The sequence below is a fragment of the Thunnus albacares genome, chromosome 12 (genome assembly GCF_914725855.1).
Source record: "Thunnus albacares chromosome 12, fThuAlb1.1, whole genome shotgun sequence".
Taxonomy (NCBI): Eukaryota; Metazoa; Chordata; class Actinopteri; order Scombriformes; family Scombridae; genus Thunnus; species Thunnus albacares.
This window is the reverse complement of record NC_058117.1, coordinates 28,052,476-28,074,113: the sequence shown is the minus strand read 5'-3', so window position 1 is coordinate 28,074,113 and position 21,638 is coordinate 28,052,476. Positions and strand designations below refer to the sequence as shown.

At 39.0% G+C, this 21,638-nt stretch overlaps 1 protein-coding gene across 11 annotated transcripts in view; it reads left to right on the top strand.

The window, feature by feature from the left end:
* LOC122994153 (disco-interacting protein 2 homolog C) overlaps nucleotides 1–21,638 on the top strand; it is a 242,333-nt gene that overhangs the window by 156,681 nt on the left and 64,014 nt on the right. For 10 of the 11 annotated variants that reach the window (XM_044368700.1, XM_044368690.1, XM_044368692.1 and 7 more), the window contains exons 6-8: nucleotides 14,765–14,926; nucleotides 19,060–19,179; nucleotides 20,010–20,207. In XM_044368700.1, coding sequence (XP_044224635.1) covers nucleotides 14,765–14,926; nucleotides 19,060–19,179; nucleotides 20,010–20,207 — 480 coding nt within the window. The remainder of the gene's footprint in view (nucleotides 1–14,764; nucleotides 14,927–19,059; nucleotides 19,180–20,009; nucleotides 20,208–21,638) is intronic. The other variant, XM_044368693.1, reaches the window with a different exon arrangement.

Genomic DNA, 21,638 nt, shown 5'->3' with positions numbered 1-21,638 from the left:
TTTGTAGCTTTCAACTGCATCTCACGGTCTTCATCAGGTTCAGGTGTCATTATGTGACCTAATGCTGCATTCAGACTACATGGTATCAGACCCATAACAGCCTGAACTGACAGACGTGTGGTGTCAGGAACTAAAATTAGCGCCGTACGTGACAATTGATCATTTTATATTGTGGAGAATTTTTTTTGCCTTCTATCACGAACTTTAACAACTTCTGACCCAGATTAATACTGAGTGTTCATTGATTTATTTAACTTCAGTGAACCAATAACCGTCGGATTATCAATCTAATATCAAGCAAGACCAATATTAAGCAATATAAGCTGTCAATATGCTTGACTAAATAAAGGCCTTTAATATAATATAGTCAGATATTTTTTTGCCTCCTCCCTATGCAGACTTCATCACTCTGTAATAATGTTGCCTGATTTCCTCCTTTGCTGCCATCATAATTACTACGGCCGCTAGAAGGCTTTCGTCACATGAACGAACACATATTTCATTTCGGGGCACTCGCTGAGACGACTAATCCTGACGTTTTTCTTGGGAGGTAACACAAACTGATTCAGGTCCAGCGTCTCGTCTTCCTCGTCTTTAAGCCAAGTCACAGCAAGGATTTTTGATGATATGATTGCCTAATCTGACACCGCGACCTTCTCAGAGAACAAAGATATTGTGCGTTTGATCTCGGCATAAGTGTGTAACTTTGGTCACATGATAACAGGTGGTTGTATGTAGGTGGGAGAACATAACTCCTCTCTCTCCTTTAAAGATGCTCTTTTGTGTCGTATGTGAATGATCTTCCTTTGGCTTTTCTCTGGCTCCTGATCAATGACCTTTGACCTCTTCCCAGTTAATGCTGGTTTTAGTTTGGTGTTCACAGTCAATAATGTTATCTGCTTTTGGTCTTCATTCAATCTCTTGTCCAGTGTGTCTTCGGCAGCCTTTGGTTTGGTTGGTTTTAGTTTATTTTTCAAAGAAATATCATATTTTTCATTTTTCAAACCCTTGACAGTTACAAATTTCCATAACAAGACATCATGTTGTTGTACATTTTTCAGTTGGTATAAAGTTTCATTGAACCTTTTTTTTTTTTCTTTCTTTCTTTGTTTTACTGAGTTCATGTTTATCACAGTAGAAATCCTCAGCGGTGTGCACACTCGTGGGTTACAGCTCTGTTTCTCATTTCCTCGTTCAAGGCCAAAGCAGTCCAGGTCTCTGGTGTTTTCATCGTATGTGTGTGTGTGTGTGTGTGTGTGTAAATACTTCAGGGAGACTGTTTTCAGTACACTCTCGTTTCTCATTCAACTCTTATCAGAGTAGCTCTGCCTGCTTGTGTAGATAACTTTTTGTTTTCCCCGTATCTCCCCAATTTGTCCTCACTCCTTTCATCCCTTCACATTTTCCTCCAGGTTGCAGATCCCTGTAACAGGATCACTGGAGACGATCTGGTTTTTGTGGTAGACGTTTGACTGGGTTTAGGTTCAATAGAGCACGCTGTTTTTGTGGGTACCTATTTTGTTTCAGATAACAGCGCTAAGTGCTTGTTTACGCTGTTCTGTGTGATTATTGAAAACCTTTTAGAGACATAGGGTGCTTTTTTTTTTTTCAACATTTTCTTTATTCGTTTTGCAACATAACAGCCTTTGAGATGAATAATTCAACAGTGTACAAAAATATAATCACATAGATGCCAGATCAGCCCACAACCACCACCCACCCCCCATAGCCCCCATTACCCAGACACATCCGCCCCTCCCACCCATCCACTCCTTCAGGTCCGACCAGTAACGTCTTCAGAATACGTACCTATTCAAAGAAAAAGGAATAAACAAAAACAGTACAGAATATTAAAAAAAATAATAATAACAACATAAAACAAGATAGTTGCAGAGAGGGAATAAATAACAGCCCTTGTGTATCAATTTAGTTGAAAGAGCGGGATAAAAAAAAAACAACATCAACTATAAAACAAACATGTCTGACTCACACATTACATTTAGATTCAGTTCTTATTTGAATATAAAAGGAGAACTATGTTGTGGACGCTGTCTGCAGAAATGTTAGGAAACAACCCAAAACTTTTTAAACTCTCCAGACTTTCCCTTCAGGTTATATATTATATTTCCATTTGGTATACTACATGTAGGTGGATGTTCATCTTTCTATTGCATGGCTATACATTAGTTGGCTGTTATAAAGGCAATTCTAATAAATTTGAGTTTGTTTTTATTGACTTTTATCATGGATGTGTCGCCCAGTAGGGTTACTCTTGGTTCTGTAGGGATGGTTATTCCTGTGATGCCATATTGAGTATAGAGGTCCAATATTTAGACACATATATTGGTGTTCCTGTTCCAGTTTTACCTCTCGGGCAGAACTGGGAATACTGATGCTTTATTATGTGCAGCCTGTCAGGGGTATATATATTTTATGAATGAGATTTTATTGTGTAATTTTATGTCTTTTGTTAAAAGAGAAATACCTATAGACTACCAATACACAGTGTTTCCCTTTCCACTTCTTTGAAATTACACTTCCCACCCTATGATTTGAAAAAATCCAGAGTAAATATAAGATATGAACCCTCGTACTCCTTGTTTGTCACGCACACGTTTATCTAGAGGCGACTCTTCTAATGATTGTAGATGGCCATCTTGTTCCGAGATGATAAAGTGCCTGACCTGGAGGTTTTTGAAAAAGTGGTAGGGTAGTGGTAGTGACAGGGTAGCCCGAACTGAGAGGAGAGGTCTTCAAAGGGTCTGAAGGGCTCCATCTTTAAACAGATTCCCTACAGTTTGCTACCTTTTGTAAATCATAGTTTTGTGAGGGCTTTAGGTAAGGAGGGATTTATATGAAAAGGGGAGTTGCCATAAATAAATTGAATACTACCTGTTTTCTGCTGAACTTGTTGCCAAATCTTTTATGTACGGACAGTGATTTGGTTTGTTGTTATAACCAGGAGAGAATTTAAAGAGCTGATGTACTGATTCCAATTTCAAATTATTAAGGCGATGCTGTTCAATTTGTTTCTGAATAGGTGGGTGGGCTCGCTCTGCTTGCCATGTCCATACTGCTCTAATTTATGCTGCCCAATGGAAGTGCTTAAAATTAGGGACTTTAAGTCCACCTTTTTCAAGAGGGCTTTGTAGTACTGTCAGTTTCATCCTGTGTGGTTTGTTTCTCCATATAAACTGTGTGAGACAATAGTTGAGTTGTTTGGAAAATAGTTAAAGGACTGGAATTGGTAGCATTTGGAAAAGATACCAGTATTTTGCCAATGTATTTATTTTTATGCAGTTAAGTCGCCCAATTAAAGACAAAGGTAAGTTATTCCACCTCTTACAATCCTCTTTTGTCTTTTTAAGTAATGGTATGTTGTTAAGAGAAAATGTATTTTCCACGTCATTTGGAATTTAGTCTTAAATGTATTATTAGATGATGTGATTAGGGCTCCACTGAAGCCTGGTACCAGGAGATTGAACATTAGCTCTGACATTAAGAGGGATGACTTCACTTTTGTTTATATTAATCTTGTAGCCTGAAATTTCACCATATTCTGTCAGTGTATCCATCAGAGATGGGATAGATTCATCTGGATTTGAGAGGTAGGCCAGTATATCATCTGCATAAAGAGAGAACGTATAGACACGGTCACCAATTTGTATGCCATGAATGGCCAGTTAACACCATATAGCTGTCGCCAACAGTTCAATGGCAACAGCCCTGTCTAGTGCTGCATGATAGAATGAATCTCGCTGACATCTCCTTATTGGTTTTAGAGTAATTTGACCAAGTTGTTGAATTTGGGACGTATTTTCGTATATTGCCACTCGACGTGGTCAAACGCCTTTTCCACATCGAGCGACACTGCGACACATGGGTTTTGGTCAGATTTGGAGCTATGGATTATGTGGAAAAATCTTGTTAAATTGTCAATTGATGATCTATTCTGAATGAATCATGTTTAGTCCATGTTGATTATGTCAGAAAGAACCTTCTCAAGTCGTAGAACAAGGATTTTAGAGAAGATTTTATGTTTACTGGGTAGAATGGAAATAGGCCTGTACGAGCTGCAAAGTTTGGGATTCTTTCCTAGTTTGGGTAAAACAATAATCAGTACCTGTTTCTGTGGCATAATTAAACATTGTGAGCATACGTTCTATCAGTTTGGGACTAAATGCTTTGAAGATTTCTATGGGGAATCCGTCATGGCCTGCTGATTTTCCTGAGGCAAGTAAGGTTAAGGCTTTCATCAATGCTGCCCTCTAGCGACTCCTTATTATAATCCGATAGTGGGTGGATCAGGCCTGTCCAAAAAAATAGAAAAATTTGATCTAGAACCACATTTTTTCATAACCATATGTCGGTAACACGTGATATACTGTACAAAGCATTTGAAGTCACACAAAAAATCAAATAACAGCTAAAAATCACCGCAGTTTTCTCCCAGAAGTCCAAATACCAGAGTGGTTTAGCAAATAAAATAAGAAGATCTCAAAGCCTGACACACCAACAATTTCATGTGACTTCGGTTGCTATGGAAATATATAAACATGGCACACTTTGTAACAGTAAAAGAGGAATCCCTGAGCCAGAGGAGCTTGTTAAAGACCTGAACTGAAGGTTAAAGTTAAAGTTATAGTATCATTTTGTAAAACTGAAACATTGTTTAAGCAGAATATCAGAGCAGTTTACGTTCTGTTATTAAACCTGCCAGTTTCTGACCTATTTTTCTCCCTACCTTGCCATCCACCTATCACTCTGCCATCTGTGTTGTCTGACTGACTGACAAGTGACTGAGGTCTGGCTGATCTGCAAGGTAGATTTTAAGGAAACCTGGTGAAACTCAGTGAAAGTTCTGATGTTCGCAAGTTCTTACGTCAACTCATTTGGGCCTATGGTTTCTACAGCTACAAAGAAAATGTGTTTCAGTCATTGTTTGAGTTATTAAGTCTGAGAAAAGTGTAAAAATATATGCACTGGTGAAGATGTGTGAAGTTAACCATCCCTTGATGACATAGAAGAGCGAAGGCCTATGTGCCGGGGCTGTCTGGGTCTCAGCCTCGGCCCAATTTAACCCCTGGTGGTAAGAGAAAAGACTTGGGCATCTATCCAGACAGGGTTCACAATTTTTCAAGTCTTTCAACAACAACAGTCAGGTGCCCAAATGAAAAATGTTTTTAAACGTTTATCTGAAGCCGTCCCAATGAGTCAAATCAAGTAGATATCTTTCAACGTTACAGTCTTTTTAGTGCCAAAGTCTCTCTTTTTGTTGCTATTCTTCCACCGCAGCTCAACAGGGAAACACAAAGAGGGAATTTGATGCTAAAAAGACTGTAAATGTGTCAGATATCCACTTCATACGACAACTCAGACTGCTGAAGCCTCATAAAAGCTTCAGATCAACTTTTAAATGCATTTTTGTACAAAATAACTATGTGTACACACTGTGTGGATTTTGGCCTCCTGACAGACTTGAAAAACTGCGAACCTATCCTTTAATTGAGGTTCCTGATTGACACACGACTTGACACCATTTTTCAAGATTCCCCCTCCCCTCTTGTTCCTCACATGCAGGCATTTTAAGCCACCTCTCCTTGAGGAGGAGGAGGAGGAAGGCATTGCCAGCTGGTATGGTAGAGAATGGAAGCTCTGGGCCGCGGCGCTCCGGTAAGTCGAGATCGGAGCATGGCTGGCTGAGAGCTGAGAAGCAGGGTCAGTCTTCTGCCATCCCCTTGGCGCAAGGCACGGATGTTGTATTTTTCCCCTCATCATTTTTCAATGAATCTTTCCTCCCATGTCTTCCGTCATATGCTTGCTGTTCAACTTGTGCCCCTCGTTGATTTCTCCCCCGCTAATTAAATTTTGTGCTTAGCCTTGTTGTGAAAGCTCAGAAAGTATAATTTCAATGCTAACCTCGCTAGGAGCAGCATTGACTGCTGTTGTGGTTGCATGAAAACAATGTATTTGTCTGGATTGTAAAAAAAAAAAAAGCTGGTGCTTACAGCTTTTTAGAGTGGGAATTGTTGATGAGGCAAATCAACAATGCTTTTAAAGGGGCTAGATAGCAGCTTGTATGACTAGTCCTCCCTCTTTTCAAGGTTACTCTGTTTTGGCGTTGTTTATTGATTTGGCTAATTATGCAGCATGTTTTTTAAGTTGTTTGCTCAGCCAGAGGCAATCTGCTTTGAAAACGGCTTTTCATCTAGGCCAGAAAGCAGATGGTGGTGAAATGTAGGCTGTTTGCCTGCTTCCTCTTTGTGTTAGTCTCTAATTTTATGCTATATTCTTAAGATCTGCTACCTGGAATCACAAATGCTCTATCAAAGAATGTAAAGCCTTGCGTTTGTCTGGTTAAGAAAGGTTCCTATTTAATAACCATGCTTCAGCTCGAATAATACAGGCTCATCAAGTAATATTCCTTCTACATTTTAAGACGTACAACCTGGAGACTCCATCAGCCAGCTTGATGCTTGGCACAACTCGACGCTTGGCATGTGAAAAGGCAGCAGCTCATTTATTGAAGTGGCTCCCTCCGTTTCTCTCAAATTGCTTGAGAAAACAAAGTGATCCATACCGGTGGCGACAATGAGCATTCACTTGAAGAAAAGGTTTAAGAACAGACTTTTAATCAACCATTCATCACTGTCAGGAAAAAAAAAAACAAAAAAAAAAATACCCCCGAATCCATTAACACCAGACTGGAAGCGTTCCCATATTCAATGTAATTAAGGCTGCCGTCTGGATGAGGCCCGCTGGGATTGTGCTGTGGCTTAGACTCCCTGTCAGTGCTGTATATCTGCCAGGGGAATAGTCTGTGGTCTCTGAGGAATAACAGTTCAGCAGTTTGGGAGCAACAGAAGGCTTTTTGGATGTTATTCATCAGGTGTCTTTTAATGCTGATGTGAGAGAAGGGTTTAGCTGCAAGTCCATCGTGAATGAGATGGGAAATAGATTCAGTTATTTATCCTACATGAGCACATGAACGGTGCATCTTGACTTGTAGTAGTTTTATAAATCCTGCTTTTTTTTCCTCATGAGCTACAAAAGAAGCACAAGGTAAAGTCCAAATATTAAAACTGATATGAACTATTTTATTTTTTTGGCCCATTGGGGGCAGTGGAAACAAGTTATGAACACAACACTGACACATCATCACCTATTAAGTTGATATGTTGAACTTATTAGCAAATTAGTTGCGTATTTGCACATCCAGCAGTTACGGAGCAACATTATCATTCATCTGGAGTCGTGTTTCTGTCCACCTGGTGAATGTAAATCCAATATTCACTTTCTTTCAGATCTGTTTTTACTCTCTACCAACTCCTGAGGGAAATATCTGGCTCTTTAGCTGCTAAATGCTCCACTATTTTCACCAGCTAGTCTCCAGCTAACTGTGTCTGTTTGCCGTTTGATGCTGAGCAGGTAGTGTACAGTGGCTTTTTACAGCTTTTTCTCTGAAAACAGCTGGCTACTGCGGCTGAAAACAACCCTATCAGAGCTCTGAGAGTGAACCAAAACAGTGAAGTTGCAGCCAGACAGCTAAACAATGAGCTGAAACTTGTTATAAAGCTTTCTAAAGCCGAGGGGAGCTGCAGAGTCGCTGATAATTCTCTGTAGGTCCATCACTGGTGAACATAGTGGAGCATTTAGCAGCTGAAGAGCCAGATATTTCCCTCAGGAGTTGGTAGAGAGCAAAAACAGAGCTGAAAGAGAGTGAATATTGGACTTACATTCACCAGGTGAACAAAAACACGACTCCAAATGATTGATAATGTTGTTCTGTAGCTGCTGGATGTAGAAATAAGCAACTGTTTGCTAACAAGTTCAACATATGTTAATGTTGGGTTCACAATTTTGACATATATTCTACTCCCAAGTGTCTTAAAGAAGAAAGAAAGAAGAAATTACTCATCACTCTGGTTGAGTTTAAGCAACTCAGGTTGATTTCACACCTGTAATGACAAGTGGTCTACATCCATTCATTACATTTGACAGTTTTGATGAATGTCTTCCTGCATCACCAGCGCTACATGGACATTATAAGGGGAAACAAGACCCGTGACAGACCATAAGTCATGCTGACTTTTCAAAGCCAAAAGTTACTTTTTAATGAGGAACTTCTAAAATACAGGACACAAGTACAACACACTGGTATTTTAACCTTTTCACTTTCTGATTTATAAGGGAAAATCCCAGTATTCACATGCTGAAAAGACATTTCCTTAACAAGATTACCAGCTTTTAAAATCATAATAATGTCACATACCAGCTCTGTCACAATCCTGTGGTTTGTCTGCTTTGAGTTTGAACTACAAACAACTGAGACGATGTCTTGCTTTTTCAAGCTGTCTCTCTGTGTGGTTGTTTGATCTGCAACGAAGTTCGAACGTCAATGCTCACACCAGTCTAAACGAACCGAATCTATGCCAGTCAGGCCAAGTTCAAATGTGGGGACATCCTCTGTCCTGAGACCCTCAATTTGGCAAATGAAAAACTGCACAAGCACCCTAAAAACTCTTGATAAAGTTAGGAGAAGATTGCCTTTGTGGTTAAAAGAAACCACAGCTGTCTGCAACTTATATGATGCTATAACAATGTCACGCTACGTCCTACTTTACTACTAAATGTAAACATAATATTTCTTTTAAATAAGCAACCGATTCATTAATTTTCCTGGATAAGAAGGTCATCATCCTCACGATTGGAAGACATCACTTGTCTTGAAACATTAATCATCTCTTGATTGGCTGAGGTGAAGATTCCTGACAGTAGATGGAGATATTTGCGGTTTCGGGGTTTGAACATGTGACCTTTCAACCACAACATCTCCACCCAGCAGGCCACCCAGCAGCAGGTGGGGGGGTGGGGAGAGACAGACGTGTCCCGTCCCCTGAATCAGTTCCCTCGATCGGCCTGATTGGTATTCCAGCAGCGAAGGAGGCATTCATCATCATCCTCCTCAGCCAGAGCTGATATTCCTCCCTGTCACACATCATCATAAATACATTCAGATGAGGTCACTGGAGGCTCACACATGTACACACAAACACACACACACAAACACACACACACACACACATTCCCAGACAGATAAACAACACGTGACTTCAGGGAGTGCACGCCTAGTTCAGTGTAGCTCAAACAGACAGCCCAGATGTTGCACAGACAGAGTGTACGGTGTGCTACAGTGATTAGCATGCCTGCTCTGTGTGCTGCAGTATTGATATGCAGTCCATGTCTGGATAAAGTATTCTGTTTGGTCTCGCTGGCTTTGGCTCGGTGCTTTTGTAGGGAATCATCTCACTCTCTCTCTTTTTTTTTTCTCCGGCTGTATCTCTTGCTCTCTCTCTCTGGATTCTCTCTCACACTTTCATGTCATGTTCTGTTCAATTTTTGGTAAGCTTTACTGACAAGCATGAATGGAAGTGAACCAACTTTTCCTAAAGCATCTCTGTGCGTCGCAAAGCTAGTTAGTATGTTCCATGTAGCAACAACAACAAAAAAAAAAATGCTATGTCATACAGCTGCAGAACAAAAATACAGTCAATACAAAACATGAAACAGTACAAAAGGAATAAATGAAGTTACAGAACTTAGATGATAAGTTAGATTATGTTACTATATTCAAAAGATAAGTTTAAATCATGTAACTCAAAAAACACAGTCGTAGTTTCTATTATATGAACATGACACACTTGTAAAAGGTGCCTCATATTGTTCTTCCCTAGTGTGCTAAATAAAGATTGAATGCATTAATGAAATAATATATAAAGTTGGACATATTTACAGCAATCCTAAAGTGTTAATACAGACACTCTGACTGCCAGAGCGATGATGAAATATCAAGTAAGAGGAGAGAGAGAGAGAGAGAGAGAGAGATAAGAGCAAAAATACATCTTTGTTGTGGCAACGGCACTTTGTGTTTTTTTGATCCCTTTCAGCGCTGAACAACAACATGTTTAATTCAGTTCAGTTCTGCCTGTACGAACATTTTGTGACCACCAAGACATAATAATTAAATAATTCAGAGTGAGAAATGAAAGTATGAATGAGTTTCAGTATCACCATCTCTTCTTGTTATTTTAGTTACAATACTGGCTTAAATTAAACTTTATTGATCCCCTTTAATACACTTTGATTATATATACAGTATATGCACCCATACACCTTTTATATTAATAGTCTCATATGACAAAACAAAAAAAAAACTTAATATACTCCTTATATTCTCATGAATAAATAAATAAATACTGCCAGAAAACTTGAAACGGACATCCAGTTCTTGACATCAGTGCCGGGTTTTTATGTGCTGTTCTAATTGTTCGGTGTCTGGCGGTTCCCTCATGCCTCCCTTTTTCTGGGGGGAATAAACAGAAGAAGAAGAAGAAAAAGATCTCTGTAGTGAAGGCAGCTGAACAGGGACACCTGCAGAATTGAAAGGTTATTTACAGAAAATCCAAAGAGAAAGGTGTGATTTTTTTTGGGGGGGGGAGTGAAGCAAGACAGCAGCACCGAGCACCAAAGAGACAAAAAATACAGACACAGAAAAGAATCCCTGGATTTCAAAAAGTCAGTCGTTCCAAAGGATAATTTCACAATAACTAGCAGAGGCAGACGGCCTGATGGTTAATAGTGACTTGTCTTGTAACTGTTGTGACTCTATAAGTTCAGTTTACCTCCTTCCATGAACACCTATCAAAATATGAAAATATCCATCAGCAAAGAAAATTAAATTAATTGAAGGTGCTCATGGATGAAAAATATGCTAAATGAAATTCATACATGCATCTCAAAATGATAAATTAAAGCTCTAAACTTTCTTTCTATTTGAAAAAAAGCACATTAATATTGTAATGAGGCTACTTCTGTATCATTTTGAGTCATTTTAAAACTTGTGCTTATCAAATAGTTGTGTTTTTTAAAGAATTAATCACCAATGGATTCATAATAACCTGATGTTAGTGGTTTCTTTCTATACAGGAATGAAACCGTTTAGCTGTAAATTGGTTTTTCTGCCTTTTCACTCTGGGAACTTTCTTGCTGTGAATTGCAGAGGGCTGAAGTAGTTTATCTCCTTTATCTTCTGGTCCTTGACTGAAGCAGCAGAGCTCCGTGTGAGAAGTCGAGAGGGGTATAAGGGAGCGTAGAGACGAGGGTTTTTGGTTTAAATCTTCTAAAGTGTAGACCTCGCTCAGCGTCCGTTTCTCTGAGGGTGTTTTTAGAAGCGGCTTGAATCCTCTGGGCTGCTTTATCAAGAGAAATATTTGTATGTCTTAAAGGAGCCTTTTCAGGACCTCAATGAATCAGTTGCATCTTTGCTGTAAATGTCTTGACTTGTTTCTCCTGTGATGATGATGTTTGCTTCAAGGTCCTAATTACCTCATACTTTTCCTTTTACTTATATGTGAATTTGCACATATTTACATATAGTCTTTTTATTTTTCCACATGCTTTTCTATATGTTTTACTGGAAAATGCATGTCATAATTAGTGGTGCCTTTTAATCCCAAGTGGGATGGGTCAGATGTTTGGCATGACACAGAAATAAAAATTAAGCTAAACTAATGTAATGAGCTTCAACTTGTCTTTGATTAGCTTGTCTGTATTTTATCTTTGATGGTTTATTATCAAGCCTTCTTATTGGATTGTTGACAAAATCATTGACAAACCACTGATGTGGGTTTGGCAGTTATGTAAGGGCAAATATTTCACTGGTTTCGAGTTGACGTTCACATCTGCTGCTCTTTTCTGTTTCTGAAATAAGATGTTGAAATGCAACAAAAGCAAAATGATGCAACATTTTTGATAAAGCAACAAAGAAATTTCCATTTTTCTTGTCAGACACCTACAGTATCAATACAGTTCTCTGGATTTAGACCTCGTGGATGTCAAGCATATTGTCTACAGCAACGGTTCCCAACATGGGGGTCGGGATCCCCACAAAGTGTCATGAGATAATTAACTGGATAGAAAAGCAGAAAAAAAGTGATTTCTGTTGCATCAAATGATGTTTATTTTTCAGACTTTTCTCTCATCTTTACTTTTTTTCATGTGCATTACTGGACAATTTTACATCTAAAAATAATCAAATAAACCATTGACATAAATCAGTCTTTGGTTGAACCAGTTAAAACCAGTGAGGAGGAGTTTGGGAACCACTGGTCTACAGGACTTTCCATGTCCACGCTAAATAAAACCATTTTCCATTTGAAGGCAGCACTAATGTTTATGAGCTCCAGGATTGCTGTTCTACATCTGGGCCCTGACCTCTGACCTCAGAAGGATCCATTAAGTAGCAATTGGCAAGGATTTCCCAAACATCCATAGTAATGGATGATCCTAAAAGCCAAAGTTTCTCCACAGAGAGCCTTGTAACCCTGAAAATACGATCAATCTCGACATACTAACGATGTAAAAACAGCAGTAACCCAATGCATAATGCAGGAAGAGCAGAGTGTGCAGCCCTCATAGGTATTAAGTCCAACTGAGTTAAATTGAATTGAGAACTCTGACTGAATGCAAAGAGACACTAAATGACACAGCGGGCTCCCAAGATGGCGCTGTGCTATGGCGACATGGTGTTGCTGATATTTTGTGGTTACATGTTTACTGTTGTGATCTCCGAGCGCACCGAAACCAATTTCAAACCGACTGTAAAGTTGATGTGGCAATAAATTATTGAATCTTGAATCTCTGTACCTACACATATCCCTATTTAGATTCACCACACATCTTTCTCCACGCATCATTTCACGCTCCGACCACTCAAAGTAAAGAATCCCCCCAGGCAGAGCAGTAAACACTGTTTGATGTTGTTGAACAGCAGCCGAGCCTCATGAAAGAGGTAAAATGTGAAGAATTTGAGGCATGGTGGGAGCTTAGAAACATCAGGCGCAGCAGATAGGTTGAAACGCAGTCTAAATGTAGGACAAAATCAGGGGAGAAACAACCTAAAAAAAACGGATGTTAAGGTGTGGGTGTTGAGGGGAATGGAGTCATTATTTCTTCAGAGAAAGGCAGCCGTCACAGCAGGTGGTTCTGGGTTGTTTTGAGAAGAGAGGTTTATGGAGGAACGGTGATCAGTGAAGGAACCGACTGCAGGATTCTTCAAGGAGTTGTTTTGCTGGTTCTGGTGGCTGTCACACATCACAGTAGCCCAAACAACGTTTTCCTAAAAGTTTCTGTCAGATTATCCAATATACAGGCTTTAATTTTCTTGTGTAGTGTTTCATCTGCATCTTTCTAGTCCATTGTTCAGCAGGAAATGTCTAAATGTCGCATTTATTGAAAGTGTTTGGAATATAGAAATGTCAACGGCAAAATATTTTGCAACCAATTTGGTTTACTTCCTGTCTGTTACAGAGGAGAGTTCTTTGTTGTTTTGATGTCTCATTTTGGGATAAACTTCCATATTCTTTCCTGAAAAACAGTTTGCTTCACCTTGTCGAGGTATAAACATGCAAACTTAAGTTGCTCCAGATGCGACAGGTTATTCACTTAAGTCCTATTGTCCTCTGGCCTCCTGTGTTCTTTTCTCTTAATCACCCATAGACAATCTTATTAAAATATAAAGTCCACTTTCAACCAATATTCAACTTGATAGGTATCAGTTTTGAGCATAAAACACTTCTCAGCTTATATTTATTGATTTACTAGCAAGACACAGACACAGAGAAGTTTGCTAAAGGATTTGACTTAAACTTTACATGCTTGTCATGTTTATCAGAGTACAGTCAGCTCAGGTTACTGTTTAACTCCAAAACGTCTCCTTCAACCAACCATGACTGGATGAAGCATTTGACTGTTAAAACTTACAACACAGTTTATAGATCCTGTCCTTTACTAACTGAAAGCACACAGCAGAGACAGAAGTTTGGTGTCAAATAATGATATTGTTGAGACATTTCAGCTGCTTACAGCACTTCACCTTGAACTGACACTTCAACTGCTTTTATTGCCAAAGTTTTACAACTAAGACCTCGACTGTTTTACAATTTAGGTGACATTTTGACTGCTTACAACACTTTTACCTCACAGATGACATGTTAACTGTTTTCAGCCCCACCACTTCCACTGATATTTCAACTGAACAGTGCTTACACTTCAACACACACATCATTTGCTCACATCGTTTACACTTAAACTGACTTTACAATTGACACATCAATTGCTTTCACTTACATTTACAACTCATTCAACTGCTTAAAACACTTACACTTCAACTGACACTTCAGTTGCTTTCATTGTCTACATTTTAAGTGACTTTTCAACTCAAACTTGGTTTTCAGTGCTTAGAATTTATCTGACATTTCAGTTCCTTGCAGCATTAACACTTTAACTACTTTCATTGCTTTCACTAAAGTTTAGACTTTAATTGCAACTTCTTTTAAACTTTTTTTAATTGCTCACACTTCAAGAAGAAACTTGAACTTGTTTGCGCCATTACACTTCAAAGAAAGTAATAAAATCTATTTTAAGACCTCTTTACCTTGTTTACTTCTGAAAATGTCGTCTTTTCTGATGTTAAAACTAACTCATAAGTTAAAATCCTTAATATTCTCATGTATTATGACGTGGGAAGTCTATTTAAACTAACAACAACTAACATCAACTTCTGTTTTGTACCTACACAATCTAACTGGTCCTGACTGTAAGAGTCCCCATTAAAAATGTTTTAACAGCAGGATGTGTGGGGGTGTGGGGGTACTAACCAGGCCTTCCTTCCCTCCTCGATCCCCCCCGTTTTCTCACATCCCAGAGAACCACTCTGCCCCTCCAGATGTCACCGGCTACACCAACAACACCGCCAACACCACCGCCACCGACGGGATCCAGGTGGAGAGAGCCCCGGGTGCCGGCACCGCTGCCCAGAGACAGACACCCAAGTACGGCAATGCCGAGCTGATGGAGACCGGAGACGGTGAGTCAGAGTTAGGAGTAACTGGGGAAAAGAGTCGGGGGGGAGTTTCTGTGAAATAATTACAAAATTACCTCTCTAATGCTTTTACCGGGAACCTGTATTCATTCATTACCATCCAAAGCCTCGTTTTCACCAACAGTTCCAGGTATCAGTTACAGTCATTCCTGCAAACCCAGCCCCCAAAATTCCTGCACTTTTGGAAAGTACTGCCCTCTCAGCAGGGATTGTTTGGGGGGTAAAACAATCTCCCTGCAAGATAATTTAGACTCTGATCCCTCCAATGGAAATGCAGATAGAAGAACTGAGTTCCTCAAAAGGTTCTTAGTACCTGCAGAAAGTTCCTGCCATTGAAACGCAGTTCAAAATGGCCTTTTTATACCTTGAAACCTCAAGTATTCAATAACTAAACCATGAAAGTTCCTTCTAAAAGGTATTTAGACCAATTTCAGACTCTTTAATTCTCCAATAAACCTTGTATTATTATTTTATTTATTAATGAAGTTTTGAAGATCGGCAACCTATAATAACAGGAAAAGGGAAATCCATATGGGACGTTTATTTCATGTTTTTTATGAGATAAATTCAAATATGAGTGAAACTAAAGAGGATTTAGGATTTAGAGGATTTAGTCCACTTTCTCAGTATCTGAAGCAAGATTCCCGTTGAATCATTAAATGGAGATTTTAATCCACTGAATTGTAAACAGTGAGTATAAACAGCAGTTTTTGGGAAGATTTAATATCATAAAAAGCTTTTTGGCCCACTTTAAATTCTGTAATTCATAGCTATACAAATGCAATTTGTCTAATAAATAATAACGATAAAGATCCCGACTTGTCAAACAAATTTGTTGAGCGGCTGCGTTCAGCAGGTGAAATACGGCTTTGGATGTTCTGATGTTCTGTTCAAGTCTTCATCATGGCTTCTTATCTTCTTCTATGTGCAAAAATTAAGTACTTTTTGACTTTTTATTTACATTAAAGCAGGAGATGTGACTCTAAAAACAAGCAGTTCAACTCCAAACACAACTTAACTTGTTTTTTATTTCACTATTTGTGCCTGTTCTTGATTTGGGGACTGAATGCCTGAGAAACATTTGTGTTTGTATCACAATACCATGAGTCACGAAGGTACCTGATGTGGTCTAGGTGTTCTCAAAGTGGATTGTGTTTGTTCAGCCTCAGGCCTGTCTGGGGTCTGACATGTGATAACATGCATGTGAAACATATCTTCTCTTACTGTAACATTACTGTTAATTTTATCTGTATAGAAACGTCCCTGTTCTTTGTTATTTCTGGTCATCCGGGTCACGGTATATCAAAAAGCATCGGGTCAATAGCAAGACGACCTTTTGCGTCTCATTGAAAAGGCTTCTTCACATCTTTCATCGCCTCCCTTTACAGACAGTTTAACACCCTTTCACGCCTGGACTCATGTGACTCCAACGACTGTCACATGACAGACAGGAGGACTAACGAATCACATGTGACCTCGACGACCCTGAAAGTGTTAAATGACCCTACAGAGGTTAAACACCTGAGACCCAACAGTCAGTCACAACTGAAGAAGCCTTTTGGATGAGAAGCGAAACGTCCTTATTATATATTATTTTTTATTTTGTGTTTAATATCTCAACTTTTTGCATCTGTTTATCTTTCACACTGTATTAATATGAAGCGTGCTATATTAAAAAACATTCTTATTATTATGAAAGGAAAGAAAGATGAGGGAAAGCTGCTTTTGGATGCATGTTCATCACTTTTATGAATGAAAGGTGTGTAATTTTTGCAGGAAGATCCATTACTGTCTGAGCAAAGCATCCAAAATTTGACATCTCCCTTCGAGTTACATCAGCCTGCTGTGACATCGAAACAAGTTAAATGCTTTTTTCGCATTTGAAAAGATGAATCCAGACATTTCTGTAGAGTCTTCAGAGATGACTGAGGATGCCAGTTCGCCCGTTCGTTCACAGTTTCATAATTCCCTTTCTGGAGGGGCGTGAAGCTGCAGCAGACAAACGTAGTATTCATCAAACGCTGCGATCGATGCCGGCGTTGTGGACGGAGATGTTAAGCACGGCTCACAGCGAGAGGCAGCTTGCCCGAGTGTACAGATGGGAGCTTATTGGGATGTTTGGCTAAAAGAGACACAACAAAGCTTCTGCTGTCTTTCAAAGCTCTGAGAGGATTTCATCAGAAATTATAATTTTTTTTTTTTTTGTCTTGCTTACAATGCTGCAAGCCACTTTTTCATTTTCAGAGATGAGCTTATTATATCATTTACTTTTTTTGTCTTTTTACTTTTGAGGATTTAACATCTGAGTCACTGTGTGGGAGCAGATTTTACTTCAGTGGGTTTCCTGGTTGTTCACTCTTGTTGTTTTTACATCTTATTTTCAATCTTTATTTTCATCAGATGTTTGGAGGTATTTTAGGCCTTTTTTGAGCTAGTTTTATTAGCTTATTAGCATTTGTAGAGTTTGTCAAATGAACACTCAGTTTGTGCCAAAATGTTTTGTCCATTAAACAGAGTAAAAGCTAGAAATATTATGAAATGCAAAAGTCATACCAATAATCTTTTTTATTATTATTATTACTGATTCAGCAAGTAAGTGTTGTGCCTCCTTTGTGATTATCAGTTTTTGTTTGCTGTTTTTTAATTATTTGGACAAATTGTTTTGGAAACTTTAATCTTTTTTTATATTAAATTTGTCTCATTTTATGAACTTCGGGGCATTTTTAGCCTTGTGTCTGTTCACCTGGTCCAGACTGAAATATCTCAACAACTATTGGATGGATGACACATTCATGTCGCCCCTCAGGATGAATTTTAATAACTTTAATGCTTTTCTGACTTTTCATCAGATTATAGTTTTAATGTGTCCAATACTTTGAGTTTTGACCGAATACCTGCAAATTTAATGGACATTCCCATCAACCTCAGCTGTACTTTGTGTTTATTGAAATTTAGCAAATGTTAGCATGCTAACATGCTAAACCAAGATGCTGAGCATGGTGAACATTACACCTGCTAAACGTCAGCATGTTAGCATTGCCTTGGGAGCATATTAGCATGCTAATGTTAGCATGCTAACACGCTAAACCAAGATGCTGAGCATGGTGAACATTACACCTGCTAAACGTCAGCGTGTTAGCATTGTCTTGTGAGCATATTAGCATGCTAATGTTAGCATGCTAAAACGCTAAACCCTGTTAGATGCTGAGCATGGTGAACATCACACCTGCTAAACGTCAGCATGTTAGCACTGTCTTGGGAGCATATTAGCATGCTAATGTTAGCATTTAGCTCAAAGCATGGCTGTGTCTAAGTACAGTCTCACAGAACTGCTGTCATGGCTGTAGACTCTCTGTAGATTCCTGCTGATATCTGCTCATTTCTGGCCCTGCTGCTTTTTGCAGAAAGTCCAATATGTGATGTGTTAAACTGTTCAAATGTTGAAGCAGTTCGGCACTGAAACGTCAGGAAAACATCCTGGAAATGTGACATGTTAGTTCTGTTTTTTTTTTTAATCATATGCGTATTTCTTCACCACTGCTCGATAGACTTGACAAGAAACCTGACCAGAAGACATGAATAAATTTGAATGAAACCATGAATTTTACATCAGGATTCTCCCGCAGGATTTTACAGCACACTGACTTCTTCTTCATGCTTTTTTTTTTTTTTGTTTCTTCATTGCCAAAACATCTAGATGTCACCATCCCACCTCTCTCTCTCTTGTCTTAAACCTCCACACTCTGTGACAGTTGAGTTTAGGTTCAATTAAAGAGCAATTTGTGCCCGTACTGTATCTCATCTCTTATGCCGTTTCCACTTCTCTCCCATCAGCGAGTGTCACGTTCGGCGGCGGCGGCGGCGGCTCTGGGTGATTGCTCATCCGATGAAATGTGCCACTTTAATGCTGATTTAAAACTTGGGGAGTGTTTTTTTTGTGTGTGTGTGTGTTAGCGATGAAGCAGCGGGATGCAATCAGCGTATCGAAAGTGACAAAGGAATGTGAAAGCGGCGGCGACTGCTTCTCGTGTGCACCTGTGAAAGCACAATTAGCACTTTAGTCTAGCACCTACGTTAAAGTGTGTGTGTCTGTGTGTGTTTGTGTTCGTCCTCCGCAGGTGTTCCAGTCAGCAGCAGAGTTTCAGCCAAAATCCAGCAACTCGTCAACACTCTGAAGAGACCCAAGCGGCCGCCGCTAAGAGAGTTCTTTGTCGATGACTTCGAGGAGCTCCTGGAGGGTAACAACTATCTGTTTCCATCAAGTGTTTTGCTTTTATTTCAGTCCTTCTGGTTCATATTCTGTTTCATACTTCATCACTGTTGTATTTAGTGATTGATTATCGATCATGTGGAGGTAGTTAAATGGTGACGGGGCCATCAGATCACACTTGTAGCTGGAAAATCCACCACATCCCTTCGTTCACTACCGTCTGCTGTGACGAAGCTGTGTCTGACTGATGAATATTTCCTTTTGTTTCCAGCATCAGAAGCTGCACAGCCAGAAGCTAATTAATGATTTAAGCATGAATTGCAAATGTTAGAAAGACTCAAGCCTGGTGAATTGTGAAGTTAAAATGTATCAGCACAGTACTTTCATGATAAAAACATGGAGTATATGTTATATTGTTCATGCTTACTTTCATAAATGTTCATCTAAGACATAAAGACATAGTTACAGTAGAGGACAACACCAGTATAACACCAGTATAACACCAGTATAACAGTCGCTCCTGACATTATTTGGTTAAAAATACTGTATTATTATCATGATATTGATTGTTTAGTGTGTAGATGGAAGTATGTTGCTCTTTAAATATGATCCTCACAGTAAAGTTGTACTTTTTGTAAATGGCTGCTAGAATTATTAATTAGCTTGGTAATGAAAATAGTATTTACATGATTAAAGCAAATATCGCATGTATACACTTGTTTACAACCAGATGTTGCTTTGAAATAAATCATGTGTGCCTAAACAGTCTACATGTATGAAAATCTTCTCTTTCTCAAGCCGTAATAATCTAAATTTTAAATATCGTGACCTTTTTTTTTTTCTCCTGACCTCGTGCAGTCCAGCAGCCAGACCCCAACCAGCCCAAAGCCGAGGGGGCCCAGATGGTGGCCATGCGGGGCGAGCAGCTGGGTGTAGTGACCAACTGGCCCCCGTCTCTGGAGGCGGCCCTGCAGAGGTGGGGCACCATCTCCCCGAAGGCGCCTTGTCTCACCACCATGGACACCAACGGCAAGCCGCTCTACGTGCTCACCTACGGTAGGGAAGCTTTTACTGGATCATAAGAGACTCTTTCAGCTGTAAAATCAATCGTCATGTCTACTTTTCATTTATTTCCTCTTTAGTTTTTTAAAGTTGTAACTCTCTAGTCCACTTTGTTTAAATGAAAACTCTCTGATTTTCATAACGGTAACCCCAAATCCCACATTTTTGGATTTGAGATGCCACATGAGGAGGTGCTGTGCAAATATTTAGATTTAGGGACGTGTATCATTCAGTTTTAGCACATTTTTCAATCACTTAATTAGAGAAATGTAGATTTTCTGCAAAATACTTTCTCAAATATTAAATGTCCAAAAACAGAAAGTTGTACAAGAACTTTGTTTGAATAAAATAGCTTTTAAAATGTGGATCTGATCAAAGAATAAGAAAACAAGATTACAAATCTGACAAGGTGGTGGATGCCAACTTTTAAAACTTGATAGTTTTCTGTGTGCAAGGTGGAAAGTATGATGAAGATGAAGAGTTTATGCTGAATATGAAAATGCTGAATCATGTTTTCAGTCATTTTTTTTCCCATCACACACATCTTATTATTTCAAGGTATGAGGCTGTGAAAGTGTGTGAAATTTAGGTGATCTGCCACCAAAACTCAACAGATTTTCTTTTTCTCCGTTATTTGAGGGTCAGAGCGCAACAAAATATTGCTGTTGTAACATAACTGATTAATACTAAACCTGCTTTTGTAGAATATGACTAATTACATAATATTTTTTATTTTTTCTCTGAATTACATCCTAATTTTTTTTCAGTACATATGGTGGTTTTCCCAAGCCGATTAACTGAAGCACCAAACAATGTTTAACACCCGCTGTGTGAGCGCGATTCCACTAATGGCAGCCAGACCGAGCGCTAAGCACATTAGCAAAGTGTGAAAGAGACTCTTTCGAGAAAAAAAAAAAAAGCTCCGCTACAGGAGGAGTGGAAGTTGTTGTTTTTTTTTTTATCCCAAAGGCCCATATTTTCAGAATATGTTTATAAAATGAATTCTTCTCTCAGGAATGTCTCCTGAAAGACTTTGAGGACAGTTTCTCTCTCTGTAAGTACGTTTCATGCTGACATGACAACAGGATTCTGTTAGTTTATTTATGAAACTTTTGGAAACATTAACATGGAGAAGTTGAAGTTTGAAAGCATTTTTTTTTCGTCCTGAATGGTTTTGTCAGTGTTTTTATATGACAGCGCGTTCACACTGAGCATGTTTGAAGAACTTTATTCGGTCTTTGATCTGATCGCCAACAGTTCCTCATACTGAGAATGATGAAAATAACAAAATGAAGCTCAGAGAAAGGTCTGTTGTAGAGAAGAGAAGAGTCCATATTCTCAGCTAAAGGAACTGAAATGATTTAAAGTTTCCCCTCCAGACATCTTAATATACTCTGTTTGAATAATAATTTGCATTTAGTGTGG